Source organism: Zonotrichia leucophrys, chromosome 5 (assembly GCF_028769735.1).
Source record: "Zonotrichia leucophrys gambelii isolate GWCS_2022_RI chromosome 5, RI_Zleu_2.0, whole genome shotgun sequence".
Classification (NCBI taxonomy): Eukaryota; Metazoa; Chordata; class Aves; order Passeriformes; family Passerellidae; genus Zonotrichia; species Zonotrichia leucophrys.
The window spans coordinates 32,088,183-32,114,632 of NC_088175.1; the positions used below are offsets into that span (position 1 = coordinate 32,088,183).

The 26,450-nt window shown below is 41.0% G+C and overlaps 1 protein-coding gene across 2 annotated transcripts in view; it reads left to right on the forward strand.

Annotated features, from left to right (window-relative positions):
- The window catches only part of RPAP1 (RNA polymerase II associated protein 1), a 38,811-nt gene that overhangs the window by 5,186 nt on the left and 7,175 nt on the right, over positions 1-26,450 (forward strand). For both annotated transcript variants that reach the window (XM_064714130.1, XM_064714128.1), the window contains 17 exons: positions 1,093-1,273; positions 3,349-3,525; positions 6,335-6,541; positions 10,015-10,130; positions 10,540-10,638; positions 11,095-11,196; positions 12,025-12,192; positions 14,451-14,633; positions 15,664-15,798; positions 15,976-16,155; positions 18,144-18,301; positions 19,610-19,780; positions 20,540-20,741; positions 22,646-22,755; positions 24,597-24,792; positions 25,711-25,860; positions 26,303-26,445. In XM_064714130.1, the coding sequence (XP_064570200.1) occupies positions 1,093-1,273; positions 3,349-3,525; positions 6,335-6,541; positions 10,015-10,130; positions 10,540-10,638; positions 11,095-11,196; positions 12,025-12,192; positions 14,451-14,633; positions 15,664-15,798; positions 15,976-16,155; positions 18,144-18,301; positions 19,610-19,780; positions 20,540-20,741; positions 22,646-22,755; positions 24,597-24,792; positions 25,711-25,860; positions 26,303-26,445 (2,678 nt within the window). The remainder of the gene's footprint in view (positions 1-1,092; positions 1,274-3,348; positions 3,526-6,334; positions 6,542-10,014; positions 10,131-10,539; positions 10,639-11,094; positions 11,197-12,024; positions 12,193-14,450; positions 14,634-15,663; positions 15,799-15,975; positions 16,156-18,143; positions 18,302-19,609; positions 19,781-20,539; positions 20,742-22,645; positions 22,756-24,596; positions 24,793-25,710; positions 25,861-26,302; positions 26,446-26,450) is intronic.

Sequence of the window (26,450 nt, forward strand, 5' to 3'; positions counted from 1 at the left end):
TTGGTTTAGTCTTCTTCGACTAACTTTATAAAGGTGGGTCAAATCTGCAGTGCTATAGTAGAATTGATCCTGTTCGGCTTGTTTTTATCTGAGGAGCAATCTCTGTTGATTTGTCCACCAGTTTCTTATTGAAATCGCACCTGATTTCTCCTCCATAACATTTGAGTATGGTTGGTCAGGTTATCTTTAGCAGTGCTTTTTGATTTTGATATAATTATTTTCTGAGGCTGTAAAACTGGAAGCCATGGTTGCTATTATCAGTCATTGCTGTAGTAGCAAGGACTGCTGGGTGAGTGGGAGTCAGATGCTGGGAGTTGATATGTGATTGACAGCTGTGGTTGCTTTTGAGGAGGTAGCTTATTTTGAAGGACAGCTTTTTTGAAAGGTGAGAGTAATACTTTTTAAACTACCAGTTTTGCTTATCTGATGTAGAAGCGCTCAAAGCAGCTACCAAATGTTCAGAGTGCCTTTTAAGCTTCTTCTCTGGACTGGAGACATGTAAGAGATTTTTTGCTTAGTCTCCTTTGGATTTCCTGTGCATCCCCTGTGCAAGGCTGTTCAGAGCCATGCCCTCCCATTACCTAGGCAAGCAACACAGTAATTTAACCAGGATTATTTTAGCACTACTTGCCCACTTCTTACTGTGTAGATCTCTTCACCCTGCTGCTCACTAATCACCTTATAGGAAGCCTGTTCCAAGCATGTGGTGAGCACATTGAAGTACAGCCCATTTATACTCAGAAATCCAAGGTATTCAGCTATGCAGAGCTTCTGAACAGCAGGAAAGCTGTAACTATTGTGTTTGGTGACGTTTTAGATGTATTTTCCTTGCTTGAATTCACTTATAATTAATCATCTTCCTTCTCTAGATGCCAAATCATCCATGTCTTTGTCTCTCTGTCATAGCAGTAAACTGTGTGCTAAAAAATATTCACATGTGCACAGAAAGGGACAGGTGACTGCCAGCAACCTCCCTATATCGTGTCCCAAAGTCTGATCTGAGGGTGTCTTTAGGATCACATCACCTGTTAATGGCAGGTGTGTAGGGACACTCTGGATAGAAAAGTGAGTACGTGGCTTCCCCGTTTGCAGGTGCAGCTGGGATCTGGAAAAAAAAGCATCTTTGCACAGAAGATGGCAGCAAAAAGAGCTGCTGAGAAGGCAGCGACGGCTCCCTCTGCTGCCGAGTGCGTGGAAGTACGATCAGCTGCCCCGGATGCCTTGGATCCTGCGGGATCCGTGGGCGAGGCGCCTCTCCCCGGCAGCAGGGGTGGTAAGTGGAGAAGGTTCTGCTCATCCAGCTGACCGTATTTACACAGTCTTAGTAACCATAACGTCAGCACACCACGTTTTTAAATTAGGGTAGCATTGCTGTCCTCAGTTTAGGAATCTCAAGGTCAGTTGGAATGTCTGTATTGTGGCTATGATTTGAGATGGTCTGAGATCCAAACAAAAAATTCTAAGGAGAAAATTCTGAGATGGTTCTAAAAATTTGGTTCGCTTTCTCCCTGGTTTCCTTTTTACTTCACACAGGGAGCTAGATTTATTTTCCAAGGTTCTTGCCCTCCTTTCCCTTTCTGTTTGTTATATGTAAAGTTTTTCTTGTTTCATCACTGATTTCCACAATTTTGGGAAGAGAGTGGTTCTGTGTTGAAAGCATTTGAGACCACTGTGATGTGGGTTCTCACTCCTACTGAAAGGTTTGAAAGCTCAGTTTTCTGTCACCAGATCTGCTGCCATGAGACTGTGGCTTTGCTCCATAAGGAGTGCTGTGAAGCAGTGCTGATGAGTCACTGCCACCTCCAGCAGTTACTTGTCTGACAGCAACGTGACAGGGAAGGATGAAGTCAGTTCAACTGTTACCAGCATCTCCAGGCTTTTTTTATTTGTGTTGTCTGGGGCAGTCCAGTTTGCTTAGGAGCACCCTGTGTCTGGGTTTTGCCCTGACATGCTCTTTTTCACATTGAAATAGAGGCAAGATGTCATTTGAAGATTATCACCATTAGGCTAAGGTTTGTGTCAGCCCTGCCCCCTGTTAGAGAATTGGTAAGAGAACTGCCAGATGTGCTGTGTGTGCACAAACCCACCATCCAGGTCACTAAACTGTGCTTAGTGTATGTCCTGTTATAATTGGACATGTATAATTCTGTCTGAGAAAGCTGAAGGGGAAATAGAGCAGCCGTATAGCTGTCATCCTCTTGAACATGAGCACTTCTAAACTGTAATAGCATGACAGAGAGACTACAAAATCCCTTTGCCTCTTCAGCCAGACTGTTGTGGCAGGTCACTAGAAGCAAGAGAAGAGGGGGAGCTTAATTTCTTGTAGTAACAACGTATTTGTTTGTTGTAATACTTAGTTTAATTGCTAGTGGTGGGAGGTATGCTGAAGCTTTTGCCAGGTCGCCCTGTCTTATCTCTTTCTGCTCAATATGCACAACTGTGCAATGACATCAAATCTTCCTGGTGTTATGTTGAGAGTCATTGCTGCTATTTGAACAGGGATTTGATGCTTTCAGGCCTGGGTGGTTATGGGCATAGGGATGGTCCAAGTCAATATATGGAGCATATGAATAAAACATAAGCAAAAAAGTTGCAAAGTCAGATCCTTGTATAGTGGGTTGCAGAAGAGCTGCAGGGTCTCACATTGACCAAAGGAGCATGTTACCTGGTGCAATGGTTAAATGAAATGAACATTTAAAATGGATTTAGATCAGATGATAAAGGAGACTCAATTTTGTTCAGAGTAGGAGCAATGTCCCTTGCTGTAACTTCTAATATGTTTAACCCTTGAAGGTGACTATAGGACATTGTTAGAAGCAAACATGCCTGTGTTGAGAATTGATCCTTTATCATCTGGAAGCTGGTTTACCTCATCTAATTCTCTGTCTTACTCAGCAACTATTTACTAGGTCATGGTTCAGCTGACATACGAATGTGGGTTCAGGCATTCCTGGGCAGAGAAATAATCTAGTATTCACTAGGTTGGAAGAATGCTCTGATGCATCAGTTGTGAATTATACTGCAGTTTACCTTTTCATGCTGTTGCTTTGCATTAAAGAAACATAATTTCTTTTCCCTACCATCTTCCTCAAGCTCCCAAAGAAACAAGCTGGAAATTATGTCAACATGTTTGTTGTAACAAGGAATGAAAGCACAAATGGTTTAGTTTTGTTTAGATAAAGAAGTTAAAGTTAAATAAAGAAGTTAAGCTAAACTCCTTTATTTCTGTTCTGACTTTACTACCAAGGTAAGGAAAAAATTATGCAAGCCTGTTAATGACACAGTTGAGATTTATTCGTGATGCTGTAGACACAGATCACTTACTGCTTTCTCTGCTGCTTCTTACAGATAAAGATGGTGACTTTTTGACCTCTCAGCGCCCTTGTCTCATAACGGGAGAGGGTCTTGGAAGCCAAAAGAGTATGCAGGAAGCTCAAGCTATTCACAGAGAGAACTTGGAGAAGCTGCAGTCCATGTCTGAGGAAGAGATCCTGCAGGAGCAGGCGAGGCTTCTGGCTCAGCTGGGTATGTGCTTCCCAGGGTCAGCTCTAGAGTTGAGGCAACTTATTGAATGTGTAGGTGTCCCAAAGTCTTAGCAAATTCACAGGTCAAGGATGGGAACTTGGAATTCCTGCTCATTCCATGTGTGGATAATCTTGCTTCCATGTCATGTCAATAGCTTATGAGTAAGAACTAAGTGTGAAGAAGTTAAATAGTGTTTATTTTTCAGTGAAGGTTGGTTTGGCTTAAGTCTTTCTTGTCACCCCTCTGCTGTGGGTTAAGATGATCCGTGAACTTTATTGACTTGCGCTCCAAATACATGATTGCACATAAATGTTTAAGGTCCTAAACTGTAATTTTTCGAGGCTGATAAGAAGCAGTGTCATAGCAATGTCGAGGTGAGAAAGAATCCTTGGTCTTCCCCTCCAAAATACCTAAAACTTGGGCCAGAACTGTCAGTACCCGGACAGGGAGAACATATGGGCATGTGGGAGATTTCAGTTCAAACCGATACTTGTGGAGCAGAAAAAACTTGAAATTAGCCTTGACTTTTAGAAAAAATGTTTTAATTTTCACACTGTTGGGTATGGGCATATTCTAGCAGGGGTCTGGTCTCTGGTTTGGAGCCCTGTCCACAGTGGTGCTCTGAGAATGCCTGTCACTGGCAGCTGATGACAAGGTAGAGGAGAACACTGAATGTGGTGTGTTTGATAAGACTTCATATGATCTGGGCCACTGCAACACTTGCTGGTGTTAGTTTGATGAATTTATATGCTCAGGAAGAGCAGATGTACAGATGTAGGTGGCAGACAAGGATTTTTTAAATTCTCATGATTTCAGGTCCTCTAGCGTCAAATTTAGATATGAGTGGCATTTTAGATGCATAAGTCTCTTGTGGGTTCAGCTTAAAGATCATATTAATTATCTTGACTTCATTGCAAGCAACATGGGTATAACTGGAAAGGTGGCAGAGAAACTACACAAAATAATTGCAGCCAGATTGTTTGGGTCCATCCTTCATTCAGAGACCAAGTATTTTATTTGGCTTCGCTGCTTATAACTATGGCACGTGTATGAAAAATACCCTGATTACATACTTGCTTCTTGTGAGTGATTTGTGATTTTTTGCTTCTTATCCCCACTACTCTGTCCTTTGGGATATTAGTGAATACTTAAAGAGTTGAAAAAGAATGGGATGTATTGCAAGTATTTTTCAACAAGATTTTATGAAGCAATGTATTTTTATATGCCTTGTAGATTACAAGGGTAGATACTTTAGTCTTTTGAGGCCTTAAAGAAACTGGGTGTAATTTTGGAATTCCCACAATATCTGTGGGTAGAGAATTATACATGATGAAACACTCCTAAACTAAATTGCTGACTTACAGATGGATTTAGGAGCTGGACAGGCACAGAGGTGTGAATTAAGGAGACTTTCTCCAAATTTGGGAATGTGAATGATTTGTGCATGTTAAATGCTGTCCAGTCCCTGAATTAACTTCTTGGTTATGAAGCAGAGGGTGCTCCGTGGTGTGAAGTATGAGAATGGGTACATAGTTCTGTGCTGGGCAGTGTCTTATTGTTGGTACTGTGCTGATTTTGTTGGTGGAGACTCTGGACAGAAGTAGGCTTAGTTTCTGATATACTGTGCACAGATTGACATTAGTGACTTTTTTGTCACTGAGTGAAATGATGAAATAATGAGTACAGTCTTTCCTTGCTCTGTACAGTGAAGTGCAAGAAAGTGAGAGCTCTTGCCTGCATTCAGAAAAAATAGGAATACTTTAATGAGACTGGACTGAATGCCTGTCCTTCACCAAGGACAGTTTAAACTGCATCATTGAGGAGAATGTGCAGCAATCATGAGTGTGGGATAGATGTTTCAGAGACATGGGAGTCATTTTTCAGATGACTTATCTCAGGTACAGAGCATTTCTCAACTGCTTGTCCTTTGTCCTCCAAAGAATAAATAACCACTGTAGGTGTTATGTTCTACTTTATGTATCTCTGACCCTGCTTACTGGAGTATTTCTGTACCTCACTGAGGCACAATGCACAATCTCTCACTGTTCACCTCTGGCATAAGCATCCCAACACCATCTTTTGGAGAGGAGTGTTCAGAGACAGTGCGCTCCATCCAAAATGATGTGGGATATCTGTAGCAGGTCTGAAAGTAAAATGATGATCTTAGAGCTATATGAACATAATCTGTCCTTCAAAACACATCTACCTCCCAAATGTTTCTCTTCAAAGCGTGAAGAGAATGGCTGTGTCATTTTTCTGGGTGTTGTCAGACCATAATTGGAATGGAAAGTCAGTTCAGGACAGTCAAAGATCACTTTGTAACACAATATCTGAGCTAGAACTTGCAGTTCTGCTGCAATTCAATAAAAATTAGCTAATCCTTTTTATGGGGTCTGTCGTGTGTATTCTTCTTGTGTTCAGATTGGTGCCACTGGCAGGGACCACAGACCAGAGTTCTCTCCACAGTTTATAGTCATGCTTAGATGTCCTATTTGAGTGGCAGTGAGGGGAAAAGAAGCAGTTATCTTTATTTGTAAGTTGGGAAAATAGAATTTTTGTGGTTGCTTTACCCTGAAAGACATTTATCAGTTCTTTCTGTGGTGTCTCCTCACCAGACAGTTACACCCACCTTATGTGTCTAAGGGGTCATGAAGCAGTGGAGGGCCTTAGTTTGAAGAGAAGTGACAGCTGGTAAGAGAAAGAGGACATGTAGAAAAGACTGAAACATAAATAGCAGAAGCTATAGGCATGTGAAGTATTTTGAGACTTTCTGTCACATCTCTGTCTGTCTCTTTGTCAATACTTGCAGATCCCAGTTTAGTTGCTTTCTTGAAATCACAACGTGGTAACAATGAAGGCCAGAAAAAGGAATTAAAAATGGAACTGAACAGACCGGAGGAGTTTGTGGAATCTCAACATGTGGCTCAGCATGGTGTAAGATCATCTCTTTCCATGCAGGAGTCAGGTCTGGAAGAACATGTAAGGAAGGAAGAAAATATGAAGGTAGAAGTCATGGGTAAGACACAAAGTGCATATTGTTCATTTTCTGAGCAGAAATACAAGATTTGTGTGGTGTTTACATCAATCTACTTTGTAGTGATCCAAATCTGAATTTTATCATTATATTTAAAAAATATGTATTTTGGGTTCAAAAAAGACGTCTCTAGATGGGCTCCAGAAATTAGAAAGGTGGTACATTATGTAATGGAAGTGGCCTGTTCATTGGGAGGTCTTGTTTTTTGAAATTTGTTCTAAGGCCTCTCAAGGGAAAATGTGTGTTAAACTAGGCATCATTGCTCTTCTGTTCAGTCATGTGAACAAGGAAACAGGAGTGTAGTAGTGAGATTCAGCTGGTGCCTGAATAATTTCTTTTAACTGGTACTGGTTAGAGACAAGAGTGTGTTGGGTTAACACAACAAGAGGTAAGGGTTAACAGTTTGTTCACAGAATAGCACAGAGATGACAATCCCTCTCACTTCAGGGAAACTGCTCATATAGAACATGTATTTCTTAGTGTGACATTGCTCCTGATGGCCCCACTCTGTGTCTTGTATCTCAGAAACCACCCAGTGATTTTCACAGAACAGGGTTCTTTTCTTTGTGCTTTGGATGTAGAATGTCCTGCTTTTCATGGAGTACTACTGAACTATTGCCTCTTATGACAGAACCTTTTAATGCTCAGTATGTGCCTGTGTGAGGAGAAAGCTGCTTTATCTCCAGTAGCTAGAGCAACCCCGTATATTCTCATGGCACAGAAAGGACTAGCTTTCCTTTTAGGCTTCTGCTCTTACTGTTGCTTTCCTCACTGCATTTTTTCTTTAGCAATTTCGTTTTCTCTGTTGTGATTTTTAAGCTTCCATTGTCATTCCCCCCCACTTTTGTTCCTAACATACTTGTCCTGCAATTTCATGTCAATTTTTGCTTTTCTCCATCTCTTGATGCTCTCTTCTAATGCGTCCTTTGTGTTCCAGTGTAACCTGCAGAGTGATTAAAGAAGTCTCTGAATCACTTTGGGATTTCAGCTTGATGTTTGCAAGAGATAACAATATTTACCATTTTCTTGCTGAGAGGGATGAGTCTGTCAGTGTATTTGTGTGTGTGTGTGCATGTGCACAATAAGTAAAGCTCAGCCTCTTTTTGAGGAAGACACTTCACTGAACAGTCCTTTTGCAGTTTCTCCCCAAGTTTTACTTTTCCACAAATCCATCTTAATTAAAGGGACTATTTTTAGTTCTTTTTAGTCCCAGAACAACTGAGTGCATAAATAGCACCAGGTCAAGTGACATCTTTTCATCTCCTGAGAGCAATAGAAGCATGTTGTTCAGCCTGTAATGGTAATAATAGTAATGCTCTTGGGAATAGCTGAGTGTTTAAAACATTGTGTGCTGACATCTTTTGCCTCCTATAGAAAACAGCACAGAAAAAAAAATAGGAGTTTTTCCAGGATATTTGGAACAGCAAAGGGTGAGCTGAAACACAGTTAAAAAAACAAGAGAAGCCTTTTCAGTACCTTAGTTTATGCCTGCAGCCCACCTTGGCCATTAGGAGATGTAAAAATTATTTTGATATTAGCACTTATTGTTGGAATTTCAGCATCTGTTTGTACTCAGAAGTAAATGCAGCATGAATAGCCCAGCAGAAATGGTCACACTGGATTTCTGGTGATGACACAAAGCAGTAAGATTGCTGGAAAGTCAAAGGTGCCTCTAGTGACATAAAAGGCTACTGTTTATTAGAGGCAAAATAGGGAAACTTTATCCAGCAACTTGTAACCTTATCAAATGGAAAAGTAAATTCTGTCACTGAGAGAAAACAGGAAGCAAAGCAAAAAGAGGAGTGGTTGAGTGGTAGCCCTTAATGTAACCCAAGTCTGAGAAAGTTCAGTGCAAATGTTGCATTCACACTGCCTGCTTGTGCTTCTGTAAAGGGATTTCTCAGTAACAGTCTGCTGATGCCTTGAAATACATATCCATCTTTTCTTGTTGACAAGATCATTGTACTAAGGGCTTCTAGTAACAAGCATAATCTTATTCATAAAATGATTAGCTCAACCCTGTCAATTTAGTGATTAATAGAGAAAACATTTTGTTAAATTACAAATGTCGATATATTTTGTTTTTCTGCTGATTCTATTTCCTCTCATGTTGCATCTACCACCCACAAACATTCCACTTTGGTACATTTCAGATGCTTTTTCCTTCACTTCAATTAAAATGCATGCTGAGCCTTTGGCTGAAATTCTGCAGAACAGCTTTCTGGCTGAGCAAGATAACTCTGTGCTTGGTTCCTTGCCTGATTCAATACCACATTGATCATAAGGGTGAAGCTTCATTCTGGAGAGGATGAGTGCCCTTCTTGAAAGTTTATCTGCTAATTGGAAGAAAGTAAAAGGTTAAGTTTCAGGCCAGTTATCAGCAGGAAAAGATCTGATGAAAGAAGAGCATCTCTGTGGGACTCGTTGTTCCTTGCAAGAGAAGACCGGAGTGCTGGGATTAATAGCTGCAATGCAGATGAGTTCTGGGCTGCTCCAGCAGGAGTGATGCTAATGCCTGCCATGCCCTTAGGGGCTGCCTGTTACTGTCCTTACACGTGCTTTCTTTTGAGACAGCGAAAACTTCTTAGCTCATCTCTTCTTATTTTGGTTTGGGGTAGTATCCTGGTAGCAAAGCCTTGCCTTTCCTGGTTAAATGTCTCTGGTCTCTTCACTTGTGAGATTCTTCCACATGGTGATATGTCTCTTTCCTAGGGCAACTGTTGTGATATCAGGCACGAACGAATGTCTTGTTTCTCAAATTCTTGTAGTCAAAACTCTTTATAAAGCTAAATTAGTAATTTCTTCCTTTAGTATTTGCACCTTTGAAATTCTTGTTCAACTGTCCAGTTTCCCCACTGAGCTGTCTGTGGAAAGCTGTGCAAATTTTCAGCTGTTTTGATCTTTTCTTCCCAAGCTGATCTCTTCAAGCCTTTAGGGAGGGATACTGAATAGCAGCATCACAAATGCAACCAAAGCACAAATATTGAGCTGCCTTCAGTGTATCTAGGCTAAAATCTTGCTGGGTTCCTATAATTTGCTGGGACTCTGCTTTAATACTTTTCAATTTCATGACCCCCCTAACACTCTTCCTTGAGTAATACTAGTTTCCTTTCTCAAAAGTTATGGCTGATAGTATTTTTTCTGCACTGATTCTGATAATTTTGCCTTAGTTGTGTCCTGACTTCTGTTCAACTTCTCCTAAATTAGCATTGTCTGAATTTCATTACTGTGCTGTTTGCTTCCTCTTCTTGCTCTCATGAAAGATGAAAATAGCTTTAAACCTTTGATGTTTATGCATTAGACAACAGTCAGTTTGAAAATGGTTTTCTTTTTATTTTACATAATCTTATATTTGATACAGTCTTTAAGCTGAGTAGCTTGGCAAAGAAGGAATAGTATTTCCTTCATCACTGCCTTGAAAGGTAAGACTGACATTTTTTTCTTCCCACACAAAGATGATGATCTGCCTGTGAAGCCCAGGAAGGAGTGGATTCACATGGACAATGTAGAGTTTGAGAAACTGGAATGGATGAAAGATTTGCCCTCACCTCGGCAGAAGAAAACCAAAAAGGTTTGGAAGCAAAAACTGATACTTTGCATATCTGTGTCTGGATCATGCTTCTCAGCAGTAACAGTTTTGAAGGCTTCAAAAATGAGTCCTCTGGCTGCTCAGTCTGTGGACTTTCATCAGGTTGAAAGATTCCCCATTTTCTTTCACCGAATGGGATGATACAGGATCAGTTCAGTCTGTAGTAACTCAGGAGAGCTAGGAAGTGAGAGTAGCCATTGTAATCTGGGATGAAACAGGTGTAAAACTGAGAAAAAAGGAAAGATGGGGTATATTTTTAAAAAATTTGAGGCCTGAGGAGTTTTTGAACTGTTATCTTCCGGCAGGTGATGTAAAAAGGGTTATTTTAAGAGATGAATTGAGTGGACAGCAATAGAAATAATCATTTTCTCCCTCCACTCTTTTGCCATAGGGAATGCAAGCTCGATTCAGTTTAAAGGGAGAATTGATTCCTGCGGATGCTGATTTGCCAACACATCTAGGCTTGCACCACCATGGAGAAGAGGCAGAGGTAGGTGGGTGTAATATCATAGAAAAGGTACTCATTTCTGTTTTCTGTGTTAGATCTTGTAGATTCCTTTTGTATCAAGTTTTTTAGTGATAAAAGACCCTTCCAAAAGTGCAGTAATTTTTCTTTAGAAACAAACTCCTGAAGATAAGTCGTGTCTGCATGCATGAACTGCATTATTTTCAGAAGACTGTTGATGCTTTTTCTTTTAATGCTATTAAAGTTCTGTGGTGTTGGAAAAAGGTGCACATACTTCCTTTGCTTAAGAAGTTCAATTTTCTCCTGTGACATCTAAGATTAGAATCTCTTCTGCAATTGCCACAAAGCGGCAAACAACATTGGCTTGCAATTTATCTTCCCTTATGCAGTGTGTTACAGGTAATCTTATTTTAAGGGGCCTGTGTTTAGCTGTAGCTGAGGGTGTTTTTTGGTTTCTTTTTGTTTCCCCCTGCCATTTAGAGAGCTGGTTATTCTCTGCAAGAGCTCTTTCATCTGTCTCGCAGCCAAGTTACACAACAGAGGACTCTGGCTCTGCAGGTCTTGGGTCATATTGTTCAAAGGGTAAGTCACTTCAAGGAATTTCTCCCCATAACTCAAGTTTCTGGTGGATCAGGGCCCAGATTCTCTGGTACTAGTTGTTTGTGTTCTGCAGTTCTGCTGTTCAGTGAAGATGAGCAAAGTCACCAACAGGGCATTCTGTTCCACTGAGGATCCTTACTGTTAGATAAGCTAAGTGTTGGGATGTAACAACTGAGATGCAGGTTTCTCTGGATAATTCCAGAGTATTGTTCTCCCAACAGGTTGTTTCGGGTGCTGTTCAGCAGCAGTGGTGTAATTTCAGTTCTCTTGTTAATTTGGATGCACGTTGATTTTTTTAAATGTTATTTTTGTGACAAGCCTATTCTTGGCATTGACCCTTTCACTCCTGTTGTCTGAGCCAGCTTCATGATGTGCATTTTCTGTAGGAGGTGAGAAAGAGCCAAGCCTACTCACAGAGCAATGTGCCAGGGGAAAAAGCAAAATGAATACTTCTGTGCACATTTCTACCTAACTTTTGGGGGAAGTGCTAACATTCCCTCTAAGGGCACTGGAATAGAGAAGATGGAACTTGGTGGTTTTGAGAAGGGTGATGGAGCAAAACACAATGAAGTCAAAAGATGAGTGCAAACTTTAGAAAGAAGGGTTTCTTGCACTAAGAAACTGCAATTGTGTTCTTCTGTAGAATGAATGGAGGATAAACTATAGGAAGAATAACCTTCACACAGTTCAGCAGCTTTACAGTAGAAGTGGAAAGAGGCAAAGATGTAAAATGTTGAGATGTGACAGCCCAGAGATGTATCCAGGTGACATGACACAGCTTTAACCCCGGCTCTGTCTGGCACTTTCCAGGCCAGGGCTGGAGAGTTTGCTTCCTCGTTGAAGGGCAGCGTTCTGCGTGTGCTGCTTGATGCTGGCTTTCTCTTCTTGCTGCGCTTCTCGCTGGATGATGCGGTGGAAAATGTCATGGCAGCATCTGTTGGTGCTCTCCGGGCTCTGCTGGTGTCACTTGATGATGAGGTAAGATCATCACTCAGAGCCTACGTTTGATTTAGGCTGAGCTGTTTACAGGGATCAGAATGAGAAGACACATTGTAAGTAGATTGAACAAAGGTTTACTGGACGTGTTAGCTTAATGGTGAGTAGAATTTGTCATTGCTGTCCTTTGAGATGGATGATGGAGTGTGTTATCCCAGTTTGAGGGATTCAGGTATCTTTTTTTCTCACTGTTTGAATTACCTCTGCCCTATGATTAAATTCAGTGCATGCTGCTGAGTTTCTTCTTTTTATATCTTTGCAGCCTAGATCAGATCACCACTAATGTATGTGTAGAAATTTTTTTTAATATGTTCCCTTAGGTTGTTTTCTTATTTCATAGTTTTTCTGCTTAACAGATTAAATATTCTCCGTGCCTTCCTTTATGCCTCATAATAATGCTGTTCTCTTTTTCTCTCATTGTCCATTTTCTGCTGTTCCCATGTGTTTTTGTAACACTCATGCATACCTAATTTTGCCTGCTCGTGTGTTTATTTTCTCACTGATGCTTTTTCACCTGTTAGAAGGTTGACTCCTTGTAGATTTTCAGGGCTACTAGACAGCCTAGAGCAGCCACATTAAGATGTACTCGTGGTTGGACAGAAGCAGTCTGATATAGACTGTCTTCCAAGTACCTTCCTTGAGCTGCTTTTCTGTTTAACTGCAAAGGGGCTGGCGATAGAAGAGATGGGGTAGATGTACCCTGCAACTTTTGCCAGGCCTGTGGAGTTGTCCTAGGGGGAGGCAAGAGAAATGAAGGAGTAGGTAGCTTTCTCCACATTTTGCTACTTTTCTATCTATAAGCTTAGATGAGTCCTGCCCACCCATTGTAGGTAGTTAGTACTATCAATCATCTTCTTAATGTACTTTTTCTCTTCTCTTCTCTGATGTTACTCTGGTTTATAAGTGTCTGCAGTGCTCTGATTTTTCAGATCAAAGCTTATGGTGAGATGTTTTGTGTACATGGGGATTGCTGACTCTTGCTGCCAGAAGCAGCACTGTGAATGCTGTGTCAGTATATTTTCTAACCCAAAGAGTCCTTCCTAGAGTCCAGTGTTGCTGAATTTCAAAAGGTCTCTGAGAAAGGGACAGGGTTGGAAGCCTGGTCCTCTGCTCCAGGATTTTTAAGGCAAATAGGATTTATCCACACTATAAACACATAAGATCAACACACATGAAAATCATACTGTCTGAAGGTTTTGTTTATCCTTCAATGGCTATGGGAAAGAAGCAACTTTCTTTTTGTTTCCTTTGATGACCCAGCTACTTCATCTTAATGCTTTTCCTTCTCTTGGTGGAAGGAAGACTATAGTCCCAAACTCTGTATTCCAGATGGACTCATGGCTTCATCCCCTCAAGTCAGGTCCCTTCTGATCATGCCATTCACTCATCATGTTTAGCTCATACTGCATTGGGGGATGTTTTGATGTCTGATAATAGCTTGTGCTTCCTTGGTACTTGGCAATTGAAGTCTGCCACTACTTTTCTTCTAATGTGGTGTTTGTTTCTGATTGTGGGTGTGGGAAATAGAAAATTACAGCAGTTATTAAGCAGTGCAAGCATTTGATTTGGCTGTCTTTCATATTCTAAAACATTTGGGGGGAAGTGGGTCTGTTATGGGAGCAATCCCCTCTCTGAAGAATTGGAGCTATTGCCCTAGTTGGGCTGTTACCCTAGAACTTGAGAGGCCCTGACACTGTCATCAGCTGTAAACAAAAAAAAAAGAGGTTTTTCTAATTGATTAAGCTGAGGGATGTTCAAACAAAAGTGTAGCAAACATGAACAAATAGACCAAGTAGTCTTTATCATATCAGTTTTTGCATGATTTTTCTGTGTTATTTGTGACCTAGGTTCCCCAGAGTTCTGAAAGTAGGAAGCCAATAAATTTCTGTTTAATGCCTAGAGCCTTGGTAGTTGTTTTATTTATTTATAATCCTATTTTTTCCCAGTTAAACTAGATTTCTGTTAGCTGTGTAATGAATTTAATTCACGTCACAGTAATTCTTTTTACAGGGTTTTTCCAAGTCTGTGTGTGTGTAAGGCCAAAATAATTTCCCTGAAAAAGCACTGAATTCTACTTTTATACGTTTAGAATAGCTTTTATTGTCTTCACATTTTCTTGGGATTATAAAGGAATCAATAAAGCATTCCATATTCAAAAGCATCCCTGAAAAATTTTTGTCTTTGTCTTTTTGTTTTTCTTGATGAGAATTTTATTCTGTATGCTTTAACACTCTTTCTAGAAATATCTCGATTGGACTTTCTCATGGTACCAAGGGATGGCTGCATTCCCCTTTGTCCCTAACAATGAGGAGGAAGAAGAGGAGGAAGAAGAAGACTTAAATGGAACAGAGAAATCTCAAAATAAAAAATTAAAGGATGAAAACAAGCCAGACCCAGATGTGGCCCGTTATGATGTTGTAAAGGTAAGTACAGAGTTAGATCCAGAATCTTTTTTATGAAAATAGGCTCAGCACATGCTGTATGTGCTGTTGAAACATCCACCCTCCTGTGCATGCTGGACAAGAGCATTCTGAACACGAATTAGAACTCTTTCCTGGCTATTGGTTATTGTTTTTCTGTCATATATTACCAGGAGGATAATTGTATTGGTCTCTAAAAATGCTGAGGCTTGACTTGTGTGATTTCAGTATTATTAATATCTCTTAACTTCCTCTAGGGAATTCAGCAACAAACACACTGATGACCTGATAAGACGTCCTGAAAGACTGCATGCAGACACGACTTTCAGGCTCACTTACTTGAATTAAAAATAAAAAGGTTCCAGCCATTATTAAAATATCTATATGCACTTTTCAGAATTTAAACTAGAATATTACAGTTACATAGTTCAGAACTAGTAGATTTGTACAATGATACTCTTCTTTTTTATTTGACATAAGGTGGCTATTTACCATTTCCCCAAATGTCATGTTTGCATTTCTCAGATTAAGATTTTTACAGTATTCAGAATGAGCTTCTCCTGCATTTTAAACCTAATCCTGTATTTTTCATAGGAGATGTAAAACCAGCAAACTTTGTTATCTTGAAACTCAGCCTTGGTGGAACCAATGCACCCCTCTTGCCCACTGCAATCATTAAAACCTGTGACCATGACTTAATCCTTGAGCTTGTGTTTGAACAGCACTTGGTCTAAAAACATCATTGGGTGGATGAATTACTGTACTTGGGCATTTGGTCTGGAAAACACAAGTATGCAAACCCCTCCAGTGGTCTGATTCAGAACAGATCTAAAGCTGTTTCTGCTCTGTTAGATAACTCTTGCTCATTTGCCAGCATACTTGCAAATACACAGAAACTTGTTTCATGACTGCTAATTTTAAAACAGTCTCTGGAGAGGATGTAATCTCCTTTTGGGTTCCAGCAATTGAAGAACAGAGAGCACTTGTTTAGATCCTTACAGATGTTTTTTTTCTTTTTTTTAACACCTTTCAGGGACTTTTGAAGACAAGGATCCAGCACCGGCTGAGGTACATCCTAGAGGTGGTGCGACCTGTTCCATCAGTAGTTCTGGATATACTGCACATCCTCACACATATAGCAAGGCACTCCTCTGAGGCATGCAGCCAGGTAAATCTCCCATTGTATAAGAGCTTGGGAATCATAGAGAAAGATTAGGAAAGGGAAGAAAGATCAGGTAAAGTTATGGCAAGGAGATCAGACAAACTTGTCTGTTTTGCATGTTTTCTGCATGTCTGCATGACTGTGAACCTTTAGTTACTTGTGCTCCCTGCTATTTCTCTGCAGCTGCTTGACTGTCCTCGATTGATTGAGACCATTGTCAGGGAATTTCTCCCTACTCAGTGGGATCCCAAAGTGGCTGAACCAGGGTTTTTACTTACCAGTCTCCACGGAATTGCTTGTGCCAGTGCTATGAAGTTCATCAGGGTCTTGGCATCTGGAGGCCGAAATGCAACAGCCAGGCTGGTGAGTGTTCCTGGAAGAGCTTTTCTGATTGCACAGGCCTTGGTTCTCTATGCCTTACTGCCTAAATAAAGACAGAAAGCTAACTAGAGGTGACTGAGCTGAAGCTGAAGAAATCAGGGTGAGAAAGGTGCATTAGTATGTTTTGATGGAATTGTTGACAGAGTCATAAAAATGATGCTTCTCCTGTACAATGGTAGATGAACTGGCTTGATTTTTACTCTGCTTTTTTATGGTTTGTGTAATGCACTGATGTGAAAGTCACAGAGCCCAGCAGGGTGATACTGACCAGGAACAGATGTTTAGAGCATGCATTGATGTGTGATGCTCTGTACACTCCCATGTTTCAGTGATAGGCAGCATAATACAATATAAACCAGAGACTTAATCACTATCCTTGTGATTCAACCCTGGTTGAACTTTTCTGCCATTAATTTGTCTTAGTAACTGTAGTAACTGTGATAATTCATCAGTGTTTTCAACTCCTCTTAACTTCTGGACAAGTTTTCCACTTCAGAGGTAATTGAATTCCCTCATATAGGTTGTCATGCTGGTGCTATAAATGCATGAAACCTACCAAGAGCAGCACCCATTACAGTGCAAAGAGCACTTCTTAGGCTTTTTGGTTCACTGTTGTTAACAGCACCTAACAAATTGCTACCCAGGAAAATGCTACTGTCAACAGAACACCAGTCTGTGCTGTAAAGTATAGAGAACAGTGATGGATAGTGGGATGTTGAAAGACTTTAAGTCATATTAGGAACATAACAGAGTAAAATTCAGATATTTTTCTACTTCAGGTTTTATGTACTCCAGGAATTTCGAGGTGTGGAAAAATTGCTTAGAAGGTTCCTGACACTCAGACTTTGCTACTGTTACAATCTCATATGTTCTGTTGCATGCAATTAAACGTGAGAGTGGAAGATAATAAAAAACTAAATCGAAACCATCAATGTAGAAATTTATTTTAGCTAACAACAAAGGTCTTCCATCTTCCTCCTGGAAGTAAATTTGACTTTGTCCTCTCTTCTGTAGAAGAGGTGTCAGAATTTATAGTTTTGACTCATCAGCTCCTTTGCTTTCTTGCTGCTGGTGTGCACTGATTTCCCTACAAGAATCTCTAAAGCATTTGAAATTTAAATTACCTATAATATGTCTTTGTGCTATGAAAAAGACATTGTTGCCTCATTTGTTTAGACAGAGCACATAGAAGCTTTTGTATGTGTGGGAGAAGGAAAGAGAAGCTCTTTTTTTATGCTTAAGTAAAAATACCCAGATGTAGGGGAGGATAAAAATTATTTCTAGAGAACTGCAAATGAGTCATGTCATGCCTAATTCAATACCAAAATAACCTCAGAACATTTCCAAGGCATCAAAATTCCATAATCTTATGAAAGTAATAGGCAGGAGGTACCCTTTGCATAAAATAAACACTGAATTATGGAAATACTTAGGTTGTAGAACCTCTGAAACCCATCTGGTGTGACCTTCCCAAAAGAATGTCAGCATCAATTCAGTACTTTTGTAGACATCTTTTCTCACAAAATATATCCTTACTGAGCCTAAGAGAGTTGTATTTATGACTATTTAAGGAAGGATAATTATATGTATATTTTTAAATCAGTTAAATGCTTCAGGGAGCATCCAAAACAGGAGTGTGTGTGGGGCAGACCAACTTCCATCAGAAATTATTTAAGTATAGTTGGTTTGTGTTAGGAATGGATTAGGTACCTCTAGGCATCTCTTGCAGGAATTGTTCTCTCTTAATAGCCCTTGACCATTTAGTGATCCTTTGTAGTCTGCTCCTTAAGATTGCACAAAATAAAAGCAGATTTGAGCAGTGCAAGACGAGCTCAGAACGAGCTGAATTGAAATCTGCAGCTCTTTGTGTATGTCAGAGCAATGAGGTAATGATGCATGCAGCTGATACCCCTTATCCCTTTGTCTTTTTTGTTCTTCATCCTTTTCTTTTTGCTTGGTTTGTTTCACAGCTTAACAGATTTGAGCTGAAGAGTCGGTTGAGTCGCTTTGTCGCTGAGGAGCCTGTGGACGTGCCCCTGCCGAGGGAGGAGGCCGTGCTGCTGAGCGCCGAGGCCTTCCGGCTGTGGGCGGTGGCTGCCGCCTACGGGCAGGCCTGCGACCTCTACAGGTACAGCTCCCGCCTGGACAGCTGGCATGGGGGCACCACAGAGCAATGGACACCCTGCTCAGGGGGCAGAGAGGGCTCTCCAGGCTCAGTCTCCATTCCCTTCAGAGTGTCTCACCTCACTTTTTCCTGCCTCCTGCAGTAAAACTCAGTTTCTAAGGGCATTCGTGCTGTGTATTGCTTTCTTCTGGTTGTTCACTATCTCCTGTGTTCAAGCTCTGCTATTTTGTTGTTTCTGCTTTACAGTGGGAGACCACTGTAGCTTTTTAGGTCTGCATATTTTTCTCCTTGAAGGGATGAATAATCTGTGCTTGTATGACATCAAAACACGTGGTTTGCAGCACACCCAGGATTGAATGTGCTTGACCTAGGGGCGGTCTGTGGGCAGCAGTCACCACACTAAGTGGGGCAGACAGGTGCAGACAAACTTCATGATGCATCGACTTCCAGGTCAGGAGAAGTTCTTGTGCTTGACTGCCAAGGTCTGCACCTGGTATAGGTCTGACCTGCCTCAAGCATTAAATCTGCTTCCTGTAATTGGAAGAAGAGAGATGGCTGTGGAATTGCTCTAAAGTGGAGTAAAAGGGAGGCCAGTATTGAGTTTCAGAAGGGAAATTCCCAACCACAGCAGCATTTTGTGTTCTTCGGCACTATCTGATGTATGATTTAAAAAGAGTAAAAACTGTATATACTGTTTTAGCAGTGTAAATAATGTTGAGGAAAGAAACAGCAGATGATTCCTTAACATTGCAAGATTTTAAGTGTGGCTGAGAATCTCAGAACTATTCCCCAGCAAGAGTAAAATCAAAATATTTTTTTCAAGAGATAATCAGAGTGCATGGAGGCAGAGTATTAGGTAGGTCCCATTCAGATGAAATTGGAATAGCAGTAGTCTTCCTTTGTTATCTTTTTTCTTTGTCAGTTATTTTTGTTATTGTGGTAGTGGTGATGGTTCTCATAATCAAATTTTAACAGTCTTTATAAATAAATTATTTGAGAGTGTGAAGAAGATAAAGCCAGATTCTTCCAGTGGAAAGTGAAGAGCCAATGGGCACAAATGAAAATACAGGGAATTCCACTGAAGTGTTCTTACTGTAATCTTTACTAACTCTACTGTAAAGGTGATCAAACACTGGAGCATTGTTGCACAGCAAGGTACTGAAGTCTTCATTCTTGGAGATATTCAAAATCCAACTGGATATATCCCTATGCAATCTTGGTCTTGCTGGCCTATCTTGAACAGGGAATTGAAGTACATGTGATCTGCAGAGACCCTTTCCAACCATATGCATTCTGTGATTCATACTGCAGTGACCTCTACCCTGTGCTGGTGAGGATCCTGCAGTCACTGCCGGAGTTGCTCAGTGGGAAGAGCCCTGCGGTCGAGTTGTCTGTGCAGCGAGCTGCAGCAGTGGTTACTCTGTTGACACATGTGACACAAACAGCAGGATACGCAGCAGAGCTGCAGGCCAAGTTGAGCAGGTAGGCTCTTTAAGTCACCATTTTGTGCATCTCAATAGTTGGCATCCCATCTTCCCTTTCTTTGGTTTGGAGACCTGGCTGTCACCTTTTTTTTCCTCTCATTTTCAGTTGTTTAGTGTAGCCCCTGCATGCACCCTGGTGGGGTGTATTCCCTCTGACACAAGGTCAGAAGTAGTGTCTGGTCTGACAGCTATGCCTGCCAGCACGGCCAGAGGCAGGAGTCAGAATCTACATTAGGCTAGGGGACATAAAGGGCAATGTATGCCAAATGCCCTGCTGAAAGGAGCTAGTAAGCTGCTTGGAACTTCTCTTGGGAGTAGAGGAAGTAAATGTCTTGAGATTTGGAGGAAAGAACCTCTCTGCAGAAGCCAAGATGAGTCAGGATTAAGAGGTGGTTGGTTTTGGTAAACATCAAAGCAGTAGGATATGTTGCAAACACAGGTACTTTTTCTGGTGGAAAGCAAGAAACTCTTTAACTAAAGCTGAGTACTGAGGTAGCAATGCTGGTAAAGCTATAGCGTAGCTCAGGGGCAGAGTAGTGCAGGAGAAGAAACTTCAGCTTTTTAAGTACATTCTACATTTATCCTTTCTGCCTAAATTATCTGGTCTGGGTTGTGGGACTATGCAAGGACTTTTCCCCTAGTTGTGCTATTGGATATAATTTTCTAGACTACTTCTTTCTATTAAAATTGATGCTTTAGAGAGACAGTTGTTTGGTATTTTTTTGGTATCCTGTGTCATTCTTCCACTGGGTTTCAGCAATAACTCAGAAGATAATGAACCGATCCCACCTCCTCCAGTGGCATGGAGTCAAGTGTCAGGCTTACAGCCCTTCCTTGAGACAAGTCTGAAAAAAATCCTTCAGCAGCTATCCCAGATAGAAACTTGGCAAACACTCCAGCCTCTGACCACAGCTTGTGTGATCTTCTTGGGAGTTTATTACAGTGCTCACAGCCAACAGGTAAGGCCTGAAAATACAGGCAGTTTTCTCATCTCACCAGCATCAGCTTGTGCATTACCTCTGAAAACTGGAACTTACAGACAGTACTGAAAAAGATGGATATTAAGGAATCAAGCTGAGCACTGATTTTGTAACCACAGCTCATATCTAGGCTGCATGACATTCAGGGCCACTTAAGTCTGCTAACCCTAGACATTAACAGTGCCAAATATCTGTCTTCCTTTTTTGTCCTTTCATTCTTTGGGATCAGGGTCTCAATCAAGGTGATAGCGCTGTGATTGTTCTGACTTACTACAGAGCTCCGAAGTGTGAAGCAAATACAATGTAATTTTATTTGGCAGCCCTTCTTCCTAGTGGGATAAATCAAGTCGTGTTTTTGCATTTGCTTTGGTCTGAGAGCTTACAAGTGGACACCTACACTGCAATGATCTGGGTGGAAGATTGAGCTTTAAGGGTCGTGCTGTATGGACTTTGGATAGGAAATAATAAGGATAAATTTATTTGTTGCACCACTGACATTGAAGGTCAAATTCTGTAACACACAGTTATAGTATGTGATCATCTTTTAAAGTAAGTGTTCTGAAGGTGACATGTCTGTATGATGCTGTTGAAGAATAATGTCTTACACTTTAGCTATCTTAAAGATTCATGTTCTAAAGATAAATGCAATTTTCCTCTTTACTGCCCAACTGACATGCCTGAGTTCCAGCTTGGGAGAGCTGTGTTGAAGGTGTGGTAATTTAGTGGCTGTAGTTATTCACACTGGTGCAACTCCTCTGAAACTTGCCAAAAGCAACTAAGTTTATTAGTTATGGCTGGGGTGGAAACTGCTAGTGTCTCTCAAAGATGTCTTCAGGGTCCTGAAGGTTGGTATATTTTACAGGCTGTGATAACATCCTGAGCATTGCAAACCAGGACAGCCAAGAGTTTAATGTTCCCTTTTTAACCTTTACAGATATCCCAGAAGAGTGACTGATGAAACAATTTCTTCAGTCATTGAATTGTGCTGGGTTTTTGAATTCCACTTCAGGAGAAGTTCAGTCATCTACCTCTAGTTAGCTGGTTAAAAAAGAAATTGTACGTAGCGTGTTTGAATAGATTAGTGCAAAAAAAATCAACTTGTATAGTAATTAGATTAATGTATGCTGGGACCTTCTCGTAATATTTTTGTTAGACTGTTAAAAACTAAGGTTAACATCTTCACAAAAGTTTAACTGATTTCTGGAGGCGAATTTCACCTGGGGTAAAATCAGATTTTATGTAATGGAAATTAATATTTCTGTATCCCAGAGCAGCGTTCTAATGAAGATAAAAAGTGTTAAAATTTGCTAGCATGTTCCTTCAACCTGGAATATTGCTTACTAGGGTCAGAAGAATTTGGATGATTCTCTAAAAGCCACAGTTCCTCGTCTGTGCAGTGTTCATCCACAGTCATACTTTGATGGGTAGGTCAATCACAGTTTATGCTGCTGATTTGTTTTATTTTGTTTTGTTTTTTTGGAGACCCTCATGTTGCCGCTCAGATTTCTCAAGGTACTTCTGATCACCTTTGTGTCATCTTCAGTTTAAATAGAAACATGTAGATGGTAGGGAGAGGAGGGTCTGCCTAAGTTTTCATTTAGTGAATCTTGATTCCAAGGATCCCATATCATACTTCCAGCCAATTAAGAATTTCTGGGATGCACTTTAATACTTGAGTGTGAGAACACCTTGAGGTGCCAGCTCTCAGCTTCCACACTATGAGCAGTGAGGCCAGCTCTAACCTAGAGCAGTACCACTCTGCAGGTGATGGGGTCTGGCAAAAAGATAATAGAGGAAGTAAATAAATCAGTCTCTCTTTTTGCTATCACTGGATGTTATGGTCATTCACTCTCTTTTCCTGTCATTCTCCATGTATTTTACAGCCATCAGTCAATCCAGTTGACTGCCTAGAGGAACTGGAACGTTTGACATCAGAGGTGCTGCAGCCCCTTCTCAGCCAGCCAGCGGTAGACAGCATGTGGGACTTGCTCAGGTAAAACCATTCCACTGCTAAGATGCTCTTGTCAGAAGTAAAGGAGCCCCATTTCTGTACTTTACTGTGTGACAGCTTTCTCCTCTCTCTCCTCTTTTCCCTGTGCAAAATGCCCCAGGTATGGGAATTGGAGTGCAGTAGGGCTGTGTCTACATCCTGCTTTGTCCTCTCACCCCTCACAGAAAAGGCATGATGGTTGCAGAGGTTTGCAGCTCCTCCTTTTCTACTGCTGCTGCTGCATCTCTGCTTTGCCATGTAGCTGGGGTTTTCATATCAATTTCAGTTTATTTTAGTCACTCTTGGTTTTGATTCTTCTTTGGTTTACTGGTCTAAAAAAAATAGCACAAGTAGAATTAGTTGAGTTGCTCTTACATGACGAGGTGAGTGTGTTCATGTACTGTTCATGTACTCTGTGTGGTGCTGCTTATATGAAAGAATTTACTAGATTGAAATCTTCAAGCTCCTGCAGAGCTTCACTAGGGCTTTGAAAACCCCTGCAGAGAAGTGCAAGAACAGACACCAAACTGTTCTTCCAGACATTTGGATAACATAAGCTCTGGCTCTGGGAACAGTTAAGCACTGCAGATATTCTGTCTTTGCTGTAGAGGGAGCCTCCTTACTAGGCTGTAGCTAATCTTCTGGACTGAGGAGTCTAAAAGGCCTGACTTGCAGTCAGAGAGGCATCCCTCTGCCTCTGACAACATCTGATATAAAGGGCACTTGAAACTTTTGTTTTCAAGTGGTATTTGAATGGCCACCAAGCAGTTTGACCCATGTTCTTTCTTGACTGAAACTGAGCTCTGAAGCTCTTTGCATCAGAGTTTCCAACACAAGAGCATTCATTAGACCCTTCTCTGCCTATCCTGGCAGTCTGAAGACAGTGGATTTGGTCAGGCTATAAAATCTCATCCACAAGAATTCTTGCTGTTAATACTGGCTGGTAAAAAACAGAGTCAGCTGATCTCTGCCCAAATATTTTAACAATTTTGACTTAAACTTTCCGGGCAGTTTAGGTCCAGGAGTTCAGGGTACTTTGTGAGCCCCACATGTGTTTATCCATCTCCTACATGTAATACCAGTGGTAGAAACAGCAATACCTTTAAGCAATTCGTTTTCTGCCATAGAGTAATCATATGGATCTTTGACAGGGTTTGCCCTATCACCCCATTACCATTCAGCAGCTTGCTTGTAATCACTCTCCTTTGTGGTGGTCTCACCTATACAGACATGATGTATCTACTCTGGGCCTGCAAGCGCTGCTGGTGTGGGAATTTGTAGTTTCACCTGCAGGGAACACACACGCCAGTAGTTGTCTGCACAGTCATGTCCATGTACATTAAAGCTATGTTCTTTCTGAATACAGTTTTAAAATATGCGTTTCATTAGTACATAAAGCATTTTGCATTTTTGCAAAGTCAATTTTCGATATAAGCTGGCTTTTTGGTGTTGCCTACAAGTTTATTATTGAAACGTCTTGAGTGGGTGGGCAGCCTTATTAGCCTGGTGTGCGTATGTATGTGGGGAACAATGTATTTTTTTAAATCAAAGGTCCAACACTTCAGTGTATTTGGCATCAGAGATGCGTCACTGCATTGGTATTTCTGCTCATCATGACCAATTTAGCTGGAGAGTTCCTGACAAATCCCTGGCATTAGCTTGTATAGCAGTAGTGCTTGGTGTACCAGCTGAGACACTGGCTTTTTGCTTTCACTGTCTTCAGGGTTTCCACTTTACTGCAATGTGTGGTACAGTTCAGATGGATAGCAACATTTCAACAAGATAATTCCTCAGCACTATGAATGCTTTTGACCTAACCCCTCTCTGTTTATTTCTTCACACAGGCCATGTTCTGCTTTGTGCAACCCTCTGTCCTGTTCCCCAGCACCGGAATCTGTCAGCAGCATTGCATCTCTGAGCTGCACTGGAGGCAAACCTCCTTTGAGCCTTGTTGGCTCCAAGTCACCTTTCCCCTTCCTCACTGCCCTCTTATTTCTCATCAATAACATCACTCACATTCACAAGGGCCTGACCAGCAAGGTGAGAATAAATCTTTTCACTGCAAATTCTAGGTGAATGATGGTAAACCTGTGAGAGAGGTTAGTATTTGTACCTTCCCAGGCATAAAAGAGATGTTAGAAGGACTGCTAAAAGTAAATTGTTGTGCGTTTTATTTTAAAAATACTAAAGTATTATAGAGAGAAACAGCCTGACTTTCAGAACAAATGGGATGAGGATCAGAAAAATGTCTTTGAATTCCAATTTCAATTGACACCAGGAAGCTGGAATTACAGAGCAGGTGATGCTTAAAGGATGTATTTATAACAGATGTTGAGAAGAGTTGAATAGCTGTTGTTTGGCTAAGCAAAATATAAAACTTGAGTGTCAGTGGAGGAAAAGCATAGTTGAAGCATATATGACAAAGAAAAATGGGGTAATGTTAAAGAGAATGAGTGCTACTGAAGGAGGTCCTTCCTACTTTGGTTTGTTCTGAATTTTTAGAATGAGTGAGTTATGGAAGGTTTCAGACTCTAAAGAACAAATGTCTGAGCTCTAGAAAGATGGAATATGTAGCATAAGCTTTCTCAAAGCCTTCCTGTGTGACCTTGTGTTGAATTAGCTGATCGACTACTGATGGAGATATCTGGCCAGATGAGGGAAAAACATTTTAAGCCACTGGCCAGATTTCTGCCTTACAGAACATTTCAGAAAATGTAGGCAGTGACTGTTGATTGTCTGTGATGGGGATGGTCACAATGGATGCAGGTGAGCATCCATCACCTGAGGAAGAAAAGCAGATGTTTATTAGGCTGTTTTTAAATATGGCTTTTGGAGTAGCCAACAGGAATTGTCATGTGAGAGGAAGTAGGGGAGGGCCTTGGATAGGGTTGTGTTTTGCTTTCCTCCAAACACAAACTGTCTTAATATTATTTGTCTCCACTTGTGATTCCTTTATAGTACAGCTCTGTGCTGGGCTTCAGAGGCTTGAAGGATTATCTGCATCAAAGCTGGCAGACTGGACCTCCCTCTGTGACTCCCTCATCTGCGTGGATCCTGCGCCATGAATATCACCTGCAGTACTTTGTGTTAGCGTTGGCTCGGAGAATGGTATCGTTATCAGTCCTTTCATTTCTTTCCCCCAAGGAACTGACTTCACTGGCAGCTGGTCTTCATGTCCCTGTTCTTGCTTGTACCTGACTTAGGTCTGGCGATTCTTCTGCTGACTTTTATGATCCATTAGCAAGTAACATCTTTCCAGTTACTGATGTGGGAGTTTAGTTCCAAAATACTTTGGATGGAAAAGATTATATTTTTGCCTTTCTTTGGGATAAAATAAGAACAAAGTTTTCAACTGTGTTGCTAAAAAAAAAAATCTGACTATCTAAGGCAGTCAGGGGAAGCAGAAATATCTCTTGGTTTGAATGCTGCCAGCTCTTGCAGTCTGCCTGAGTCTTTCACTTTGTGAGATCTGTGTCTTGTTTGACCCTCCTGTCTGTGTTGAGTGTCTTGTTGACAAATGCTTTTATCTGTTGTTTTCTTTCCTGTACAGGCAGGCACTTGTCCAGATTACGCCCAGCATGCCTCACTCCATCACTGTGTTGCCATGGCATTGCTAAGCCGTCTGTTGCCAGGGAGTGAGCATCTGGCTCACGAGGTCCTACTGGATCTTGCCTTTAATCCAGAGTTTCTTCCGTAAG